Consider the following 20,698-nt stretch of genomic DNA (forward strand, 5'->3'; position numbering starts at 1 on the left):
ATCTAACTCTGCATCTATTTTTGGTTTTAAGGCAAAAGGCACTCTGCAAGGCTTGATCCTGATTTGGGTTATTGCTGGATCAAGGTGGAGGGTGATTGGTGCTCCTTTGTATTTACCTAAGCTGAGGCTGAATACATCAGCGAATTTCTGGCACACAGATGTCAAATCAGCTGTTGGAGTCCTGTTGATGCCAGTCACATGGATGCCCAGGGCATCAAACCAGTCCAGCTCAATCAAACCGGTGCACTGGCCTTCGACTACCATGACACTGAGGGGACCCTCAAACTCTTTGAAGCTGACTTTCATTGTAGCTTCTCCTTTAACCACTATGTGAGAATTTTGAAAGTCTGTCAGCACCAGATTTGATGGCTTGAGTCTGACTCGTTTCCCGCTATGTCTGCAGATGTAATTAAAAGTTTTGTAGGAGATTATGGACAGGGCTGACCGGGTGTCCAGTTCCATTGAACACGGAACTTCTTGTAGCCTGACCCTGAGTCTTAGCTTTTCTTTGAGAGGGCGATGGGCTCCTGTTCTAAAAATGTTCCTCCTCCCGGAGCAGTATCCAACCCTGTTTTGCCCCGGGGCCCATTTACCTCTCCTGGGAATGTCTTCGGGTTGAACTTCCCTCTGGCAACCATTACAGACGATGGCAATGTGCCCCTGTTTGCCGCAGGCTCGACACACAGCTGTGCGGAACCTGCATTCCGATCGCTGGTGCCATTCTCCGCAGCTGGCACAGCTAGGAAAGAAAGCTTGTCAAATGGCCGCTGCCTTCTTCTTGGTAGCTTCTGCACCTGGTCGATCTCAACATCCTTGTCCGGGTCGTCTGTTCTATCTGTGTCTTCATAGTGAACAGCTGTCTGACTGGGGGAAGTCTTGAAGATCGTAAAGCCTTCACTGCTCCACCAGCAGCCTCTTCTGCCATAGCTTCTTTTAATGCATCCTGGAACGTCAATCTTCCTTTGCTAACAGCCTCTGCTGTAAGTCTCTGTTTCTGAGGCCACATACAAGTCGGTCCCTGAGCCGATCCTCTAAATCTGGAAATTCACAGAGTCTGGATGCCTGCCTAAGGGCAGCCATGAATTCAGCAGCTGACTCCCCAGGCTGTTGTTTTCTTTGCTTGAATGCATGCCACCAAGCAATGACGGACAGCCGGGGTTCAAAATGTTCTTTTAGTCTCCTCTTCAGATCAGCGTAGGTGACTGATTCTAAGCTGGCTGGGGCTATCACATTCTCCGCAATGTCGAAGGTCACCTGTCCGCACACGCATAGCAGAGTAGCAGCCTTCAGCCCATCTTCTCTCACTTGGTTGGCCCGCAGGTAATTCTCCACCCTGGAGACGTATAAGCTTCATTGCTCTGGGTAAGAAACGTCAAATTCATTCAGCTTGCCTACCTTGGCCATAGCTGACTCTCATGAGGTCTTATCAAATGCCTTATACTGCTAAGGAGCTGCTGTGTGATTCTGGGGACAGATCCCTCAGGATGATTGTGCCTCCAGTGTGGCTTTACTGGCAGGCAGGGTGGAGACGTGGTCCCTACCAGGGCGCTTGTGCCTGGTCTTCACACCCTCATGACTTCTGGCTCTGGTTCTAGTGCTTCAGCTCTTTCTTTCCTTAGCAGCATATCCCATCGTCGTCACCACTATTGTATACTGGGATTGGTGAGGCATTGATCAGACCGAAGATTAGCAACAGCTCTTTATTGAATGAACATAAAAGCAAGAGAAGCGACTCTAACAGCCACTTGACTTCTATTTATACCAGACTGCCACTAGGCAGCAGCCAATGAATTTAAAGCAATATTTGCCGCCCAAAGTGTGGGCTTGTAACTAACAGGCAAACAGTTAGAGACCTGATTTAAACATATTCAGTTAACAGTTTATAACTGCCTTTACACATTGGGTCAATACACAACATTCTGCATCTCTTTGCTTCCATGTATTTGTTGTTTGGTCCAGACATGGCAAATCATTCAGGTTTTCAACCAACAATATAGAATCATCTGTATACATAACATATAGCATACCCTAACCAATATGTCTGCAACATCACTACAAGGATCTTTATATATTCATCCTTAAATATATTAATAAGTCACAGAATATCATACACCCTTATCTTACTTTTGGAGAATGGCATGAATAGACCACATAGGTGATAGTCAACTGAAGCTACTAAATTATCAGTGTTATCTTTTGCCATTGGCTAGCATGGAATAAGATGTATCTTATTTCAACTAGGGAAAAGAAAGAGGAGCTCCTGCTGTTGGATATACTTACACTGAGCATTAAAGTTTAACATTGCCCTCGCACAACCAGAGGAATGTAAAATGAAGTGTTTATTTCACACACAGAGTGTTGCTCTTTGACACAGAGTGGACAGCAATACTATAGTTGAATTGTATGACATCAGTGAGAAGTGGAACTCTCTTAGACAATATATTAGTTATCTAGTTTTTATTCTGTTTGCCTTTTTGAGATGCATGAAGAATAGGAATTGACTATTGAACAATACTGATGGAAAAAGCCAAATAGTGTAAAACTGCACGCGTGAGCTGAAATATTTTGTGAGTTACATAATGTTTTGTCAATCTTAATTACAAAGAAGACAACAACAACAACAACAACACTTAGCAAAATTCTAAATAAAAGATATCCCTTTGCTTTTAATGCAAGAATCATACATATCACTGGAGGTTTTTAAAAATGGTCTCCTGCTTGAGCAGGAAGTTGGACTAGAAGATCTCCAAGGTCCCTTTCAACTCTGTTATCTGTTTAGTCTATTATTTAATCTAGAATTTTTAGTTTCATTTTAAAGAGATCTTTATTCAACTCCACAGACGTAAAATGCGTCAGTTTACCTTTTTTATTTTATGAGCTGAGGAGAAACAGCAGTAGTTCAGTGCAAAATTGCTGGTTACACAATAGTCATCTAGAACAGAATACATCCATAATAATCCCAGTTTTTCAAACTCACCTGGAATAGTTACGCCACTTTCCTTCAACCAGCTACATAGTTCCACGAAGGAGCAATTGCAGAACCAGGGATTCTCACCTATGCCCAGTCTTCTCAGATTAGGCAGGTCCCTGACCGTACTTGTATCAATAAACATCAAGCTGCAGCGGCTCACATCTAGATGCCTCAACAAGGTATTATTGGCAAAAGAGTCCTTCTCAATCTCCACCAGGCTGGGATTGTCTGAGAGTTTTAGCACCACCAGACTGCTCAGCTGTGAAAAGGTGCCAAATGTTACCTGTGTGAGATTGTTAAAGCTGAGGTCTAAGTAGATAAGCTTGATCATGCTGACAAAAGTGAAATCCAGGTCCTTGCCTAAAGTGTTGCTGCTGCAATCTAGGTAGATCAAGTCACTGAGAAAATTCAACTCGAGTGAGGGCAAGTAGCTGAGTTTGTTTTCAGCCAGAACCAGCTGCCTGGTGTCCAGTGGAATTATAGTTGGGAACTCTTCCAGCAGTTTCCCCATGCAACTGACAGCTAGGTATTGGCATGTACATTCCTTGGGACAGCTTGTGCTTCCTATTGTCCATCTGATTGTACTCAGGAGCACCACCATCCAGAAATTATTGGAGGTGAGAGGAAAGAGCATGATGTGGCATTGCACTTCCTTCTTTGGACTCTGATAGTTTCCATGAAGATCTGGGCCAGGAGCCATGGATTTTCAAGTCTTATCCTGAGGGGAGCTGTGGCTGGCTGTTCTTCCTGATGCTCTCTGCTCAGCAAGAGCCCTGGCAAATGATTAAACGAGAAGAGAGCTTCTTTTCTTAAAAGTGCAAAACAGCTTCTTGCAGTTAGAAGATCTCCATGTCATGTTGGCTGCCAGTTGACACCTTTATGTCAGCTCCAGGTAAGTTCATAGGTTCTTGGCACAGTTTGCATACACTGAAATGTGTATGCATATAAGTAACTTAATTATATGCCAGCTTTCTGTTTCCAGAGAAATTGGGTAAATTCTAAGAAGGACCAAAGTCTGAGGACAGGCATCCCTTATATGAAGAAGTATAATTTACATATGCTCATTCCCCACATATTAAGAACATGAATTCTATCTACCTTTCCACTCCATGCAAAAGAGAAATAAAATAAATTGCTGCCACCTATAATCCCTGGTTCTATGTGCTTCGTTGTAAGGACCCACCCCACTTTGCATCTTAAGAAGACAGAACTCTTGGAATATTTCTTCCAACAGGCATCTTTATTAAGAGAAAATGGTTGCAGGCGTTCTAGACAGGACCTGGGGCCAAACCCCTACGGTTCAAGGTTTTAAGGGGTCCCCAGCAGCTCCATCCCACCCCACCATCCTTCCAGCGACAATCCCAGGAGTTACATTTCCCCCCCCCTTTCCTCACTGCCAGTGAAAGGGAGACTTCAGAGGGGATTAGATGAAAGCTGATGGCCCCATTGTTATGATTAGTCCTTTTGGTGGTATCCACATTCAGTCCCTTTGAAGTTGTACCGAAGGAAGTGAGGGCCATAAAATCCCTTTGTTCACCCCCCTTCCCTTCATCGTATGACAGAATCCAGAGAGGGAAGAAATGGGGTTTTCCATAGTCGATAACTAGAGATGAAATATAATTGGATTCTGACATCCTGCCCCCTTAAAATTAAGAGAGATCCACCTGAAAGAAAACAAAATAGGTATAAAAATTAGTCAGGCTTGTTAGGATACTCTGTGAAACTTCTTTAATAGCTTCGGGGCTCTGACATGACGGTTATGGACCCACTCATTTTGTGAGGCAGGAAGGTGTTTCCAGGCAACTAGGTACTGAGTTGCTCCATGATATCTCCTAGAATCTAGGATTTCCTTTATTTCGAAGTGTTGTTCGCCTTCCACCATGATTGGAGGTGGGGGGGGGAATTTTGGCCGTAAGGATGACTGATGCTCTCTTTTCAGCAAGCTGCAATGAAAAATTGGGTGTATTTGCCTGAGATTTTTGGGTAATTCTAATTCTACTGTTACTGGGTTTATGATTCTTTTAATTGGAAAAGGCCCTTTATATTTTGGTCCAAGTTTTTTACAGGGTTGTAGGGACTTTAGGTATTTTGTAGATAAGTACACCATTTCTCCTATAATGAATGGTGTAGGCTCAACCCTTTTTTTATCGGCTTGTGCTTTGTATGCCTGCCTAGCTTCATCTAGTGCTTTTCTAACTATTGGCCAAGTGTTTTGTAATTGTTCCATCCATTCTTTCAGTGATGGGATCGCCGGTTCATTTGGGGTTAATTCTGGCACGGGGTTGAAACTTTGACCGGTAGCTATTTGAAAAGGAGTGTAACCTGTGCTGGAGTGGACTGCATTATTGTAGGCAATTTCTGCGAAAGGGAGTAGGTCCGTCCAATTGGACTGCTGAAAACTAAGAAAGCATCTTAAATATTGCTCAAGAACTGAGTGACACCTTTCTGTTTGTCCATCCCCTTGTAGATGATGGCTAGATGTCAGTCCCTGAGTGGTCCCTAAGAGGGATAAAAATTCCTTCCAAAATGCAGACGTAAATTGCACTCCCCTATCAGAGATGATGCGTTGGGGTGCCCCATGCAATCTGTAAATATGCTGGACGAAAAGTTTCGCTAAGGCTTTTGCGGTGGGAATCTTATGGCAAGGGATAAAGTGCACCTGTTTGGAAAACAAGTCCGTGACCGTCCAGACAAAAGTATTCCCATTGCTTTCTGGTAATTCCACTATAAAATCCATGGCTATTTCCCTCCAGGGGGCTGAGGGATTTGCCACTGTTTGTAACAGTCCGGGCGATTTCCCTTGCAACCTCTTTGCAGTTGCATACTTTGGGCAGCTGGCCACGTAACTTTCTATGTCCTTTTTTATGGATGGCCACCAAAATTGCCGTTTAATTAAGTGTAATGTTTTTAAAAATCCAAAATGCCCTGCTGATTTTGTGTCGTGGCAAAGCTGCATGAATGTGACTCTTTGGGTTGTTGGTATATATAGCTTTTCCCCCACCCAAAGCAGCCCGTCTCTCATTGTGCACACATTTTTGTTTTTCTGGAACCATTCATCTGTTTCCAAACTTTTCCGGAATTCAATTTCAGTTTGGCTGCCCAGCTGTGGTTTTAATTTAGCTTGGGCTCTGGTGGTTACTGGCGCTGCCAGTTGTGATTCTACCATCATCGGTTTAGAGTCAGTGGCTCGCATGCTGTTATATTGGGGCATGCGAGATAGTGTATCTGCCAGGAAGTTCTTTCTCCCCGGCAAATGCTTGAGCGTAAATTGGAACTGGTGAAAATGCTGGGACCAGTGGGCTTGCTTGGGGTTGAGCTTCCTGGGTGTTTTCAGGGCTTCCAAATTTTTGTGGTCAGTCCACACCTGGAAAGGGATTTTGTTGCCTTCAAGGAACTGGCGCCACGCGAGTAATGACCAATGTATCCCGTATGCCTCTTTCTCCCACAAGGGCCAGCGCTGTTCCGTTTCCGTGAGTTTCTTGGATGTATACGCACAGGGTTGCAATACCCCTTCATTGTTTTCTTGTAACAGTACAGCCCCCACTGCCACATCACTTGCATCCTCCTGTATTACGAAGGGCTTATCCATGTCTGGGTGCCTCAGTACTGATTTGGCAGAAAAAAGTCTCTTTAATCTCTCAAACACTGCTTGGCACTCCATTGTCCATGTTAATGGCCGGCCATTGAGGATGCTCCCTTCATTTTTAGTAAGTTCGTGAGGGGCAGGGCTATCTGGGCAAATGAGGGGATGAATTGGCGGTAAAAGTTTGCGAAGCCCAAGAAACTTTGCAGTTGCTTTCTTGTGCGGGCTGGTGCCCATTCTAATACTGCTCTGACTGTCTCTGGGTCCATTTCAATGCCCTGTGGGGATATGCAATAACCTAGGTAGTCTATCCTTTCCTGGTGGAATTCGCATTTCGAGAGTTTGGCATATAGGTGGGCAGCTCGCAGTTTCTTTAACACTGCTCTGACTAGGTTGACCTGTTCCTCTTTTGATTCGATGAAGATAAGAATGTCATCTAAGTAAACCAGAACCCCCTTAAATAGGTGCTCCCTTAGAACATCATTGATTAATTGCATAAATACTGCGGGGTCCCCTTGTAATCCAAATGGCAAGACTTTGAATTGGTAGCACCCCATGGGGCAGTTAAATGCAGTCTTCCATTCATCCCCTTCCTTAATTCTCACACGATAGTAAGCTTCCCTTAGGTCTAGTTTAGAAAAAAAATTCCCTTTCAAAAGGTGTGACAACATGTCTTTCATGAGGGGCAGAGGGTATAGGTTGCTTTCACTGATTGTATTCAGGGCCCTATAATCCACGCATAAGCGTAAAGAGCTGTCCTTCTCTCTAAAGAGGACCGAGGCAGCCACTTTAGGCTTGGCTGGCTCAATGAACCCACTTTCTAGGTTTTTCTTTATGAATCTTTCCAATTCCTCCTTCTCCTTTGGGCTCATGGAGTATAATCTGGGCTTCGGGAGTTTTGCCCCAGGCTTGAATTCAATGGCACAGTCCGTGGGTCGGTGGGGGGGTAGCTCATCCACCCTCTCCTCACTGAAAACTTCAGCAAGATCTCTGTATTCCTCTGGTATTTCTGGTACTCCCTTTTCCTCTCCCATGATGCTTTTTCTGTCCTTGATTCTGGTAGACCCCCTTGGGATTTTAAGTCCATAGGGTCCCCCTTCGGGAATTTGATTTCTGCCGTCCTCCAATTCACCCAGGGGTTCCATTTTTTTAAACCATTCCATCCCTAGGATCATTGGGCATTCCATGCCTAGAGTCACTACAAACGTTATGTCTTCATCATGTTTGCCCAGGAAAGGTGTATTAGTAAAGTGGCTAGGGTAGCTGGCACCCCGCCTGCTATGGACCCATCTAACTGGCCAAATGAGATTGGTTGTTCCAGTCTCCTTGACGGAATGCCCAGATTCCCCACTAGTGTCGGGCTAATGAGGCAGTGGGTGCAGCCAGAGTCTATTAAGGCTTTCACCTTGACAGCTTCGGGCATGGGGGGAATTAATATAGTCACTGTCTTGAGGATGGGTCCAATGTGTCCACTTACCAGGGGTTCACCCTCCGAGCTGTCGTCTGAGGCATCCACCAGCCCTGCGGTGTAGGCTGGAGTTCTTTCCCCCTGATGAGCAGAGGTGGGGGATTCCACAGCCTCCATCATTCTCATGGCAGGTTCTTTTGGCTTAGCTGGAGACTTTCCGGATTTACTGGCCGGTGATCTGTCTGGGTTGTGCTGGGGGGGGGGCTTTTGAGCGGCATTCTACAGCCCGATGCCCTTCTCTCCCGCACTTGAAACACCCATTTGCTTCTTGGCCGTAGCCGATGGTTTCACTGGTTCACGTGTGAACTCAGGCGGTGAGCGGCTCCATTGTTTTCCTCGGCGGTGCCTCTTCAGTATGTCAATTTCTGCTTCCTCTGCCAAGACGTACCATTCCTCAAGTTGGTGTGGGTCCCCTCGGGGCAGGCAAGCATCATATAGGTCATAATTTTGTCCGTCTTTGAAATGGCTAAGGAGGATGTCTTCCGGCCAGTTCAGTTTGCTGGCAATTCTTGCGTATATTCGGCTACTGGGTGTTTGCCTTGCCTCATTATTTTTATCCTTTCGCGGGCTTTGCAATCAGCCAGGGGGTCCTCAAATCGCCTTCTCAGAGAGGACATGAAACGGTTGAAGTCGTTGAGCTCTGGGGCATTGGAGTCATGCAAGTTCACCACCCAATCTGCGGCCGGCCCGTCCAGGGCAGATTGCACGATCCGGATACGGGTTTTGCCACTGGGGATGTGCCACCCGTATTCCTCCATGTCGCTGAGGACTTGGGTTAGGAAAAATCCCAAGCATGTCGGCTCTCCCTTGAATCTCATGTCCAGCAGCGGGAGTCTTTGAATGGATTGGTGCCTTCATTGTCGGTGGTAGTGTCTTCCATCCAGATTGCCGTCTGTGGGTCGGCGGGGAGTGGGGACTACTGGATCAACAGATGTCCCCGGGGCTGCAGGTTCTACTTCCCCCTCGGTGTCTCTCCCTTTGCGGCTCCAGGAGCTGGGGTGGCCGTAGGGCTCAGACTTCTCCTCTCCTAGGGAGCTGAGGGTTCTCTTCATCAGGTCGATAGCTTTCTCTAGGATCCAGCCCGAGTACGGTTCCCAGCTCCCTTCCTCCTCACTTGCGTGCAGGGATTTCTCCATCTCCTGCTTCCATTCTGGTTGGTTGGCCCCCCATCTCAGGGTCACCTTTCTTGATTTCTTTTCCCACTCGCCTTTCTTTCCAACGCCCATTGACCACCGAGGTTTGTAGTCCCGTGTCTCCATCACCTCTTCTCCTGAGGAATCTGACCTCTCAGATCCCAACATCTGGCAGGGTTTCAGTCGGGGCAGCGGCTCCCTTTCCGGGGAGTTCTCTCCTTTCCCTGCTCCGTCGTCTGACATGGTAATTTTTGCAAAGTCCCCTGGCAAGGTTCCTCCTTCCAGGTGGACTAATTCTGCAGGTCCTGTCTAATGTAAGGATCCACTCCACTTTGCATCTTAAGAAAACAGAACTCTTGGAATATTTCTTCCAACAGGCATCTTTATTAAGAAAAAATGGTTGCGGGCATTCTAGACAGGACCTGGGGCCAAAGCCCTATGGTTCAAGGTTTTAAGGGGTCCCCAGCAGCTCCACCCCACCCCATCATCCTTCCAGCAACAATCCCAGGCGTTACATTTTTTCCCCTTTTTCCTCACTGCCGGTGGAAGGGAGACTTCAGGGGGGATTAGATGAAAGCCGATGGCCCCATTGTTATGATTAGTTCTTTTGGTGGTATCCACATTCAGTCCCTTTGAAGTTGTACCAAAGGAAGTGAGGGCCATAAAATCCCTTTGTTCAACCCCCCCTTCCCTTCATCGTATGACAGAATCCAGAGAGGGCAGAAATGGGGTTTTCCGTAGTCGATAACTAGAGATGAAATATAATTGGATTTCTAATATTACAATGATGTTTTGTATTAAAATGAAAACTGATGGAACCTTGAAAATTATCTTTGATAAAGTGATTAGTCACTTGATTAGTCACTTTAGACTTTAGTCCAGTTTAGACTAGTAGACCAGCGAAGTGCTATGGACATAGTATACTTAGATTTCAGTAAGGTATTTGATAATGTGGACCACAACCTACTCCTTGGTAAACTAGAAAAAGGTGGAATAGACAACATCACCACCAGATGGATTTGTACTGGCTGGCAAACGTTACTCAATTTGTAGTCCTCAATGGCACTACATCCAAATGGAGAGAAGTAAGCAGCGGGGTACAACAAGGTTCCATCTTAGGCCCAGTACTCTTTAATATCTTCATCAATGACTTAGATGAGGGAATAGAAAGAGAACTCATCAAATTTGCAGATGACACTAAACTGGCAGGAGTATCCAACAACCCAGAACACAAATTCAGGATCCAAAAAGATATTGACCAACTTGAACAATGACCCTATCCAACAAAATGAGTTTCAATGTGGAGAAAAGCACAGTTTTACATTTAGGCAGGAAAAAATAAAGATACAAGTACAGATTAGGCAAGACCTGACTTAAAAACAGTAACTGTGAGAGGGACCTTGGAGTCCTAGTGGACGATCACTTGACTATGAGCCAGCAGTGTGCAGCAGCTGCCAAAAAAGCTAATACAATCCTGGGTTGTATAAACAGAGGCATAGAATCAAGATCACACAAAGTATTAGTACCACTTTATAAAACCCTAGTAAGACCTCACCTGGAATACTGCAGCCAATTTTGGTCACCATATCACAAAAAATATGTTGAGAGTTTGGAAAAAAATCAGAGAAGAGCAACTAAGATGATCAAAGGCCTGGAGATTAAAACATATGAAGAACAACTGCAGGACTTGGGTTTGGTTAGTCTAAAGAAAAGAAAAAATAGGGGAGACATGATAGCAGTGTTTCAGTATTTGAGAGGCTGCCATAAAGAAGAGGAGGTCTTGTTATTCTCCAAAGCACCAGAGGGCAGGATAAGAAACAATGGTTGGAAACCGATCAAAAAGAGAAGCAATCTGGAATTAAGGAGAAACTTCCTGACAGTGAGGACAATTAACCAGGGGAACAGCTTGCCTCCAGAAATTGTAGGCGCTCCATCAATGGAGATTTTTAAGAAGAGGCTAGACAGTCACTTGTCTGAGATGGTATAGGTTCTCCTGCTTGAGCTGGGGGCTGGACTAGAAGACCTCCAAGGTCCCTTCCAGCTCTATCCTATTCTAGTTCAAAATTGTGAGAGATGGAGGTTCCCCCGCCCCAACTATGTACTTTAAAAATATTTGGAAGTTACTTAGTAGGGGAAGGAAAATCATGAATGAAAAAAAATGAGCATGTAGAACATTCAGATTTTCTGAACACAGAACTTTAGTGAGAGATTCTTTCAAGATAGAGCTGAAAGGAAAATTTTCAATTTTTAAGTAAACATCAACTAGAAAATGTATCTATTGTTTTTGTTTAGAGATGGAAGCCTTGATTTGAGATAAAACAGAAAATTAGGAATACATCATTGCAAAAAGATCCCTGAACCTCAGAAGAAACGTTTTCTACTTTATTCTGGCAGACACACACACTTATTAGCTTCTCTGCATAGAACTGATCTTGCACATATGATATATGAGTTTTATAAAAAAAAAACCCATAGCAGTAAAACTCTGAATATTATTTTTCTTTTCCCAACTATAATATAGTATAATTTTTCTTTCACCAACTTCCTTCAATAAAAAAGCAAAGGGCTCTCACTCACAAAAATGTATTTCTTGCTCAAGATACTATTCTTTTTTTTTTTTTTTTTTTTTTTACAAAACATAGCCCTTTTGTTCAAACCTTTGTGGGAAGTCAGCCTCCCAGAGAAGAAAATATTAAAAGTTCAGAAAAATATATTTTCTCAAAGGATTTTAAAGAAACAGAAAAGCATACCCAGTTTTCTTAATAGTCACAAGTCTCCCTCCCCCAAGCAGAAACCAGCTCTGTAGAAATGCAGATGTAAATAATCCAGGAAGGTGGGAGGCCACCAGCTAGAAGCTTAGGAAGACAAAGACACCTAAAATCTACATACCCCACCCAAACTCTAAGACAGGATATAATAGGATTAACCCACAGATACCAAAGGGCACACTCAGACTCAGGTCAAAGTTCATGCCAGAAGAACAACTCCAGAGGGTATAAAAACCCACTCCCTACATGTGCTTGCTCTCTTTTCCTCCAGAGCCATCTTTCTGTCTGGCTCTCCTCTTCAATAAACTGCAACCTTCTTTCTAAAGCAGTCACCATGTTGTTTATTCCTGGATTGGACTGAACCATGATGAAGACTTTTCCTTCAACAATTTGGCGGCCCAGATGGGACTCCAAGCTAACCTCTCCAATGGACTGAGACTGGTAAGCCCCATTTTGCCAGCAGCAGATCCCTTGTGTCTGTGGATGGGTTTCCTAGGCCCTGCCCATGTGGAGTCAGGGTAGTAAAGGGAGTTTTGGGTTTGAGCTCAGCGGCTACTTTGGGAAGAAGGTGAAGGTGAGTACCACTAAATTTTAATTTTAAAGCTCAGGGGAGCAAAGGAAATGTGTGTATGTCTGTGTGAGTGAGTGAGAAGACCCTTTTCCCAATCACAATTGGATTTTGCTCCCTCTGGTCTTTCCTAATCGCAGAAAGGATCTGTTCAAGTGGCAAACCCTGGAAAGCATGGGGGTTTGGCCAGAGTGCAAGATCTTTTGTTAGGGAAAAGGGAGAGGCTGTGTGAAAACAGAATGGAATGAGTGAATGAGAGAATTGGATTTGGGCAACCAGCTGGTAAGGCCTTGTAAGCAAAGCCCCAAGTTAGGAAATTAAGCCCCAGGCTAGGAGTGTCCCTTACCTCTGGAAAGCAAGCAGAGATCCTCCCAGACATTTGAAGTCTGCAAACAGTGGTGGTGAAAAGTGAAGGTAAAGCAGGTAAGAGAGCGTCCCGTACCTTCTGCAGGGGAGCAGAAGAGTCCTTGTCAGACCCCTTTTTGGTCTGAAACTGTGGTGGTAGATCCCTAAAGGATCATCCAGTACTCTGTGAGGGATCCAAAGTCCTCCATGGGTCCCCTTTTGACCCAAAACCATGGTGGTAGGCGGAGGTCTCACTAGGAGGCTTTAGTGCGCTGGACCCGATAGAACCAAAGTGAACCCCTGCATCAGGAATAAGGGAATCATGGGGTGTTCTAGTTCAAGGGTCGAGATAAGCTCCCCAGTGAAAAGCTTGCTTGAGGCCTGGGACGGGAATCAGCTACCCATTCAGGCAGGTATAAAAAAGACATAGGTAGAGAAACTATATATATATGGTTGCATAGAAACAAAGAGAGAGAGAGAGAGAGAGTCACTATTCCTATATTTTAATTTCCCTTTAAGTACCTTTTGGTCACCACGATGTAAAAAAGATGTTGAGACTCTAGAAAGAGTACAGCGAAGAGCAACAAAGATGATTAGAGATCTGGAGGCTAAAACATATAAGGAACGGTTGCTGGAATTGGGTATGTCTAGTTTAATGAAGAGAAGGACGAGGGGGGACATGATAGCAGTGTTCCAATATCTCAGGGGCTGCCACAAAGAAGAGGGAGTCAAGCTATTCTCCAAAGCGCCGGAAGGCAGGACAAGAAGCAATGGATGGAAACTAATCAAGGAGAGAAGCAACCTAGAACTAAGGAGAAACTTCCTGACAGTTAGAACAATTAACCAGTGGAACAACCTACCTCCAGAAATGGTGCATGCTCCAACACTGAAGTTTTTAAGAAGAGACTGGACAACCATTTGTCTGAAATAGTATAGGGTTTCCTGCCTGAGCAGGGAGTTGGACTGATGACTTCCAAGTCCCTTCCAACTTTATTATTATTATTATTATTATTATTATTATTATTATTATTATTATTATTATTATTATTATTATTATTATTATTATTATTATTATTATTATTATTATTATTATTATTATTATTATTATTTGTTTCTAATCCAAAGAGAAAAGAATTTTAAAATTCTGCTAGAAATTCTGCTTAAAATAAACCACCAAAAGGAAAATACCTTCATTCTGGCCAACAAACAGAGTGAAGAAAAATGTTTTGCTTTGTTTTTCTCTCCCCTTTCTCTATCTGTACTCTTAAGAACAGCCCAAAGTTAGCAGGAGGGAATGTTTTAAGTTCATCTGCTGGAAAAGTTTCACTCTTGCATTTACTGTATGTGTTGTAAATGGGTTTTATCTGTCTATCCTTTTCTTGAAACATGCCCAGCATTTTTCAAGTTGCAACTCTTTAGTCTTCTTTAATATGTTACAAATGTTCAGTTTCAGAAATGAGAGCTTTCATTTTTGTTCTCTTACCAGAATCCAGCCTCTCTTTTGTCCTCATCTGTGTTGTCCCCATCTTCTCTGTTTCTTTAACCACTGCAGTATTAATGCCTTTCAAACTCTGTCTGCAAGCTACCCCCCACTCCCAATTCTACTTCTCCTTTTCTTATCCTCTGTTCCCTATGCCTTTGTCTGCCTCCTGGGAATGTCCACCAAGAAAGGGGGGAGGAGATCCTGCTCTCATGTCTTTCAGCCCTACATAGATGACTCACAACCTTTTGGAAGCAGAGCACACTGACCCAGATGCTGCCTCCATCCATTTGAGCTATGGAATTGGGTTTTGAATCCAGCCATCCACTAAAAAGCCATGATGCAACCTGAGTGGAACAGATCTTCCCAGGTCCTGCCATTCATCCAGATGCCTGTGAAAGCTGCAGAGGAAGGAAGGAGTCCTGGAGCCATTGGTCCCCACATGAAGCCTCAGAAGAAAATTAGGAAGACTATGGCGGGAGGGTGGAAACTCATTGTAAGGTTTTCTTTCTTGCCCCATTTGTGTTGTAATTAAGCAGTTGAATGTATTTATGGAGTGATGGCATTTGGGAATAGTTGGCACAGCAAGTACTGAACACCTTGGACTTCTGTCTGGTGGGAGGGAAAATTTGTCCAGGATGGTTGTATTGTCTGTTTTGTAGAAGCAACTGCAGAGACACACACCATTCATAATCACACTGAGTCTATCTCTTTCACCTACCTCCAGCCTGATTCTTGTCTTGTGTCATTAAATCTTTGTAGGAACAACTTCCAGCAAATTTCAAGGGGGAGGGAACCAGCCCCCCCTCAGACAATTTGCAATTCATATGCCCTGACTGAGGAAGTAGCAGAAAAGAGATCTCCAAACCTAAGCCCTGAATATCTTGCACTGGTGGACTCAGATTGGGAGTCGTAGGGCTCACTATGTGCAATTTAAGAAAAGATTAATAGCCTGGCTTGCATACTGGCTAACCTCAATTGGACATTACAAACCTGGATGCACTGAACTAAGAGCTAAGGCTGGAAACAACCGTTGAAAATGGGCAGCCAGTGGTTATGTACTGATGAAGACCATGGCTGTGATGAATTTTGGGAGGAATGTGCAAAACTGACTGGAAGCTCAAAGTGACATCCAACATTTAAAAAGAATTGGCACAGAATATTGGACAGTATAAATTTCTTTTCCATCTAACAGAACTTTTACCCTGGCTTTAGACCTTCATGGTTGAACTCTATTAGTGCCTCCTTTTTTCCCATTAACAGTTTAAAGCTTGTTTATCAAGTCTCCCTGACCAGATCAATTTTAATCTTGTGCCAGTAAGTGTTTCATTCATACACTTATGGCACAAAGGGGGGATTTGTGGGAAGTCAGCCCCCCCAGAGAAGGAAATATTAAAAGGGCAGAAAAATATATTTTCTCAAAGGATCTTAAAGAGGCAGAAAAGCATGCCCACTTTTCTTAATAGTCCCAAGTCTCCCTCCCCCAAGCAGAAACTAGCTCTGTAGAAACGCAGATGTAAACCATTCAGAAAGGTTGAAGGTAGAAGATTAAGAAGACAAAGACACCTAAAATCTACATACCCCACCCAAACTCTAAGACAGGACATAATAGGATTAACCCACAGGTACCAAAGGGCACACTCAGACTCAGGTCAAAATTCATGCCACAGGAACAACTCCAAACAAAAGGCTCCAGAGGGTATAAAAACCCACTCCCTACATGTGCTTGCTCTCTTTTCTTCCAGAGCCATTTTTCTGTCTGGCTCTCCTCTTCAATAAACTGCAACCTTTTTTCTAAAGCAGTCACCATGTTGTTTATTCCCGGCTTGAACTGAACCATGATGAAGACTTTTCCTTCAACACTTTATTTGCATTAAAATAGCCCTTCCATTTTATACTAATCAGTTTTATATTGATCAGAAAATTTTGTGCATGTGCATAAAATATTGGAGTGCAATTCTGAAAGATATTTTTTAAAAAATGTTCAAACAGCTTACATAATATCTCACTGGTATTTTTTTTTATATCTGTCTAATAAATAATCACATTTGGATCTTTGCTAGCAACTGTGATCTATTTCACATAAAGCAAATTTGATGGTACTGGAATGGAAACTTTAAATTTTATTTGAAAGGTTATGTGTAAAAGTTACATTGGGTTGTTAAAATTATTGTTAGCTTGTAATACACAACTGCTGCTTTGGTATTTAACAAAAAGCAATGATACCCATATCCTATTCCTGAGAAGGTAATACTGACAAATAGGGTTACCTGAAACCCCAACCCCCCAATTTCTTTATTAAGATTCTGCCAAAACCATATTGACAATAGGTTTACTAAAATCACTGCTTATTTCAGCTATTATTGGCAGGCCTCTGAAACAAATATGTGAGACTGATTGCCTGAAACACTGTTTCACCAAGGTTGATTTATTGTTTATTTAATGACAGAATCATTACATGATTAAGGACTTTTCTGCTATTTTGCTCTGTAAACCAGATTTAGGAAATCCCTTTCTGGATTTCAACCCCTTCTTTCACTTTGGACACAGAGTTGGCCATGTGTTTTGTCTGGACTATATGGTAATAGATCTCCCATTGGAGGGATTTCTTAGCTTCTTTCGTCCCCTCTCTCTTTGAAAGTAACGGCAATTGCTTTGTCTTTGATGGGCGTGACTCATAAAGAATGGTGAAGAAACCCCCCCTCCCCCGTCAAAACTTATTTACAGTACTCCCTGTCACTTGGGCTAAAATTGGTCAAGTATTTCTATCATTTCAACCAAGAGTAAAAAAGACATAAAAATGTTCCACTTCATTTTTTGTTTACTGCAAACAAAATAAAAGGTCTAGCCTTTCTTGGCTATAGTCAGATAGTAAAGATACTGAATGAACTACAGCTGTTTTATTTTGCACCACATGTGGTAGCAGTCTCAGAGGAAGCATGCTTAGACTACAGAATAAGTTCTCATTCTATTTGGGAGACTTCCCTCCAAGCCTGTAGGCCCTATGCACTGTCAAAATCAGTGCTTCGTGAATAAGTGACTAACCTAGTGTTTCTCAATGTTGGTAGCATAAGATCAGTGGATGTCAATTCCCAGAATACCCTAGTCAGCAAAGGAGCAGAATTAATTTTAAAGCTACCAAGGTTGAGAAACATGGACTAAGCTCTGAGTCTTCAAGCAAGCTTGATGTCTCTTTATTGGTAACCACTTAGCAAGAGAAGCTTCAGCTGTGTATGCTCAATGAGAGGATTTAAATTATACAGGATCTGCCCTCTGCTGCTGGAAGGAACTATGCTTTCTTATTTCATGTTCCTGACTCCTACATTCTTGACCAAGTCTGGTTTTTCTCTTTGAGTTCTTAAGACATTGTGTATTTTTGGATTATAGATTATTTGACATGGCTTTACATCTCTTCCTCAGCCACACTTGTCTGCTTCCTCCTCCTAAATCCACTCCTGTTTTTATGTCACATCTGCTCCCACCTACCTACTCTGCTGGCACCTTTCCTCAGTGTGTGGTTGTTCCCTAGCACCTCCATATAATTGCACATGTTGCACCTATAACATGACTGCTGCTGCACAAGCTTTCCATACACACACACTCCCACCACTGAGGCCATGACACAACATATTCTATTTTGCTTTCCCCATGAATGAGAATCACAATAGCTACTCCAGCATAGTACAGAACTGCTGCTCCACAACTACCTCATAGACTCTAGAAGAGAATAGGTTTTATTAGGACTAGTAACTTTTTAAACTCTGAGAGCCCTGTAGCATTTATTTTGCTGTATGCTATGTCAACTAGTATATTTTTGTAGGAAGAAAAATCTGATCTGGTTCCAAGCTGGGAGAAAGATGCTGGAAATAAAATGGAGGCAGGCTGCAGGAAAGAAAGTCTCTGTTTATTTGATAGTCAGAAACTAAAATGGCAGCAGCATGTTTCTGAGGTGGCTGACAAATTAGCTTGATGAGAGCAAGGATTTTTATACAGTTTACAATATTTTGTAATTTTGAGGCTTGCTTTGTGCGCTTTTATTATTTGATTGGTTTTACTTCACAAGGCTTGTGATGGGTCTTAAGTATCAGCTTCCCTTGGTCTTAATCCTGTCAAGCAAATGTAATTGATTTTATCCTGTTATCTTTAATCTGTCTGTTGCCTCTAGCATGCCTCCTTTAGTGAATAGGTAGGCTTGAGTCAATGTTTCCACTTTTCTCAATGACCAGGATTGCTCAAGTTCATGAGTGAAACATTGTTTCAGTATTTCTTTTTCTGAGCTTTATTCTTGTGATTGGGGGGCATAGTAAAAAGGATTTGGGAAGGGCATGCGTTCTTACCACATTTCCATTACATTAATTGTTTTTTTCAGTTGAAATGGACTTGGGCTGAAACTCAAAATGCTTAAAAAAAAGGAGAGGTTTTCAACTTCTCTTAATGCCAGTACTGGGAAAAAAAATCTTTCGGATTCTTTCCATTGTGCAGTTTTCATGAGTGAGGCCTGAGTGACTGCTTTTGCTTATTCCTACCAAAATCTCGATTCAGAGACAAACTTTTTATAGCCAATCACATAAAAAGGAGGTTAGTAGAAGTAGTGTATACCTTTTTTTAATGAAAATTATCAGCACTTTTGATCAGTGACGTCATCAAAGTAAACAAACCCACATGCTGATTACGTCAGCCGGTCATGGCCCTAAATGGAAGTGACGTGCTCAGCCCCCACCCTCCGGATGTGACATGCTGGCCTAATCCCATCAAGAGTGGCAGTCAACCCTCTGGGTACATGATTAGGTTAACCCTAGACTAATTCTATGGACATTCAAAACCAAAAAAAGCTAAGTAAAGTGAATAATTAGCAGAGGCCTGTGTTTTTGGGAAACAAGCCCTACTTTGGGGAGCTGTGAAATAAAAAATAAAAAAAGGCTTTTTATTTCTAATCGTTCTAGCCTAACGATGCTTTTAATTTTTGTGGAGTTTTAAAAATCAGTGCCTCAAAAGCTGGGGAAAAAGGAGCCCCTAAAAGGCAGCCAGAGCCTGCATTTAACCCCTTTTTTCTAAAAGGTATTTATTTCTAGGTGGCTTTAAAATTATTTCCTCGAATGCAGGGGAAAAAACAAACAAACCACGGCCCTTTTAAAACCCACAGCTGGTTTTTACCTTTGTAAAAATCTAAAGACACATATTTTGCCATTTGCACCCTGAATAAAATTTATTCTGTCCCCACTATAGCAAAAAACAAGGAATATTAACAGGAATTAAAATGCTCACAAGAGGCAAGCAGCCAGGCGGCAAGTAGGGGTTTAAAACTTGTTCAGGCATGTCAGGACTGGGATTCCGCGCATGCGTGTTTCTGAGGCCTTGTTTGGGACATGCCCGGGCATGTCATACTCCCGTGATCTGGGCAGGCGCAATGCTCAAGGGCGTGGCATTGCAAGGGGCAAGGGAGTTTGTGCGGGCAGGCCTGAATAGCTAGCGATTTAATTCCAGCAGTCTTTTGAAGATGGCAACCTCTGATGGTGATTTGTTTGATGTAAATTTGACCCCCAAACCTCCCAAGCGTGGACGCAGAATAAGAAAAGGACCTGAGTTATACAGCTTCATTGAAGAGAACAAACTTATAAAGCCTTGTTATTGCAGATTCTGCAAAACATCAAATGGTAAGTATATATACCATACCAGCTATAAGGGAACTTCTCCCGCCCTGTATGAACTACAGCCCTGAGGAAGTTGGCAGTTTGCCAACGAAAGCTAGGTTTTCAATTTTTGTAGATTTCTTTTAATAATTTTGTAGGTTTTAACCAGTATTTGTCATGTTGGTTTTTACCATCAAATATTTTTAGAGTATCTTCTTCTCCTGATGTTCTTTACTTCTTGTTGTGATATATATATATATATATATATATATATATATATATATATATATATATATATATATATATATGTGTGTGTGTGTGTGTGTGTGTGTGTGTGTGTGTATGTGTATGTGTATGTGTATGTGTATGTGTATGTGTATGTATATATGTATATATGTATATATATATATATGTATATATATCCAAATTTCTTTTTTCTGACAGAGAGTAAAGAATTAAATTGGGAGACTAAGATGGACCATTTCTGGCTTTTTTGCCTTCATCAGTTAGCCATACCCTTTTTATGGGATTCGAACCTGGGAAGTTATACATCCTAGGCAGTGATTTAGCCACTGAGCCACAGGTTCTCTTCCCCTCTTTGCCAGCAGAGTCAAGGGAGTAATTATAGGGAGTTCAGACAGATCGGTCTGATTGTGAACACCTTGACATTTTCAACTGCCATACTGCAGTTTTACTCTTTTTACAATATCTCTTGCCTTGCCGCCCCCAACTAGGGGCATAGAGCAGGCTCA

The 20,698-nt window shown here is 42.8% G+C and overlaps 1 protein-coding gene across 1 annotated transcript in view; it reads left to right on the forward strand.

Moving 5' to 3' along the window:
• Nucleotides 1-3,850: 3,850 nt before the first annotated feature.
• RXRG (retinoid X receptor gamma) overlaps nucleotides 3,851-20,698 on the forward strand; it is a gene marked incomplete at its 3' end in the record, with an annotated part of 92,438 nt that continues 75,590 nt past the window's right edge. The window contains exon 1 of the mRNA XM_015821655.1: nucleotides 3,851-3,863. Within this exon, the coding sequence (XP_015677141.1) occupies nucleotides 3,851-3,863 (13 nt within the window). The remainder of the gene's footprint in view (nucleotides 3,864-20,698) is intronic.

Source organism: Protobothrops mucrosquamatus, unplaced genomic scaffold, assembly GCF_001527695.2.
Source record: "Protobothrops mucrosquamatus isolate PMUCROS unplaced genomic scaffold, P.Mucros_1.0 scaffold1378, whole genome shotgun sequence".
In the NCBI taxonomy this organism is placed as follows: Eukaryota; Metazoa; Chordata; class Lepidosauria; order Squamata; family Viperidae; genus Protobothrops; species Protobothrops mucrosquamatus.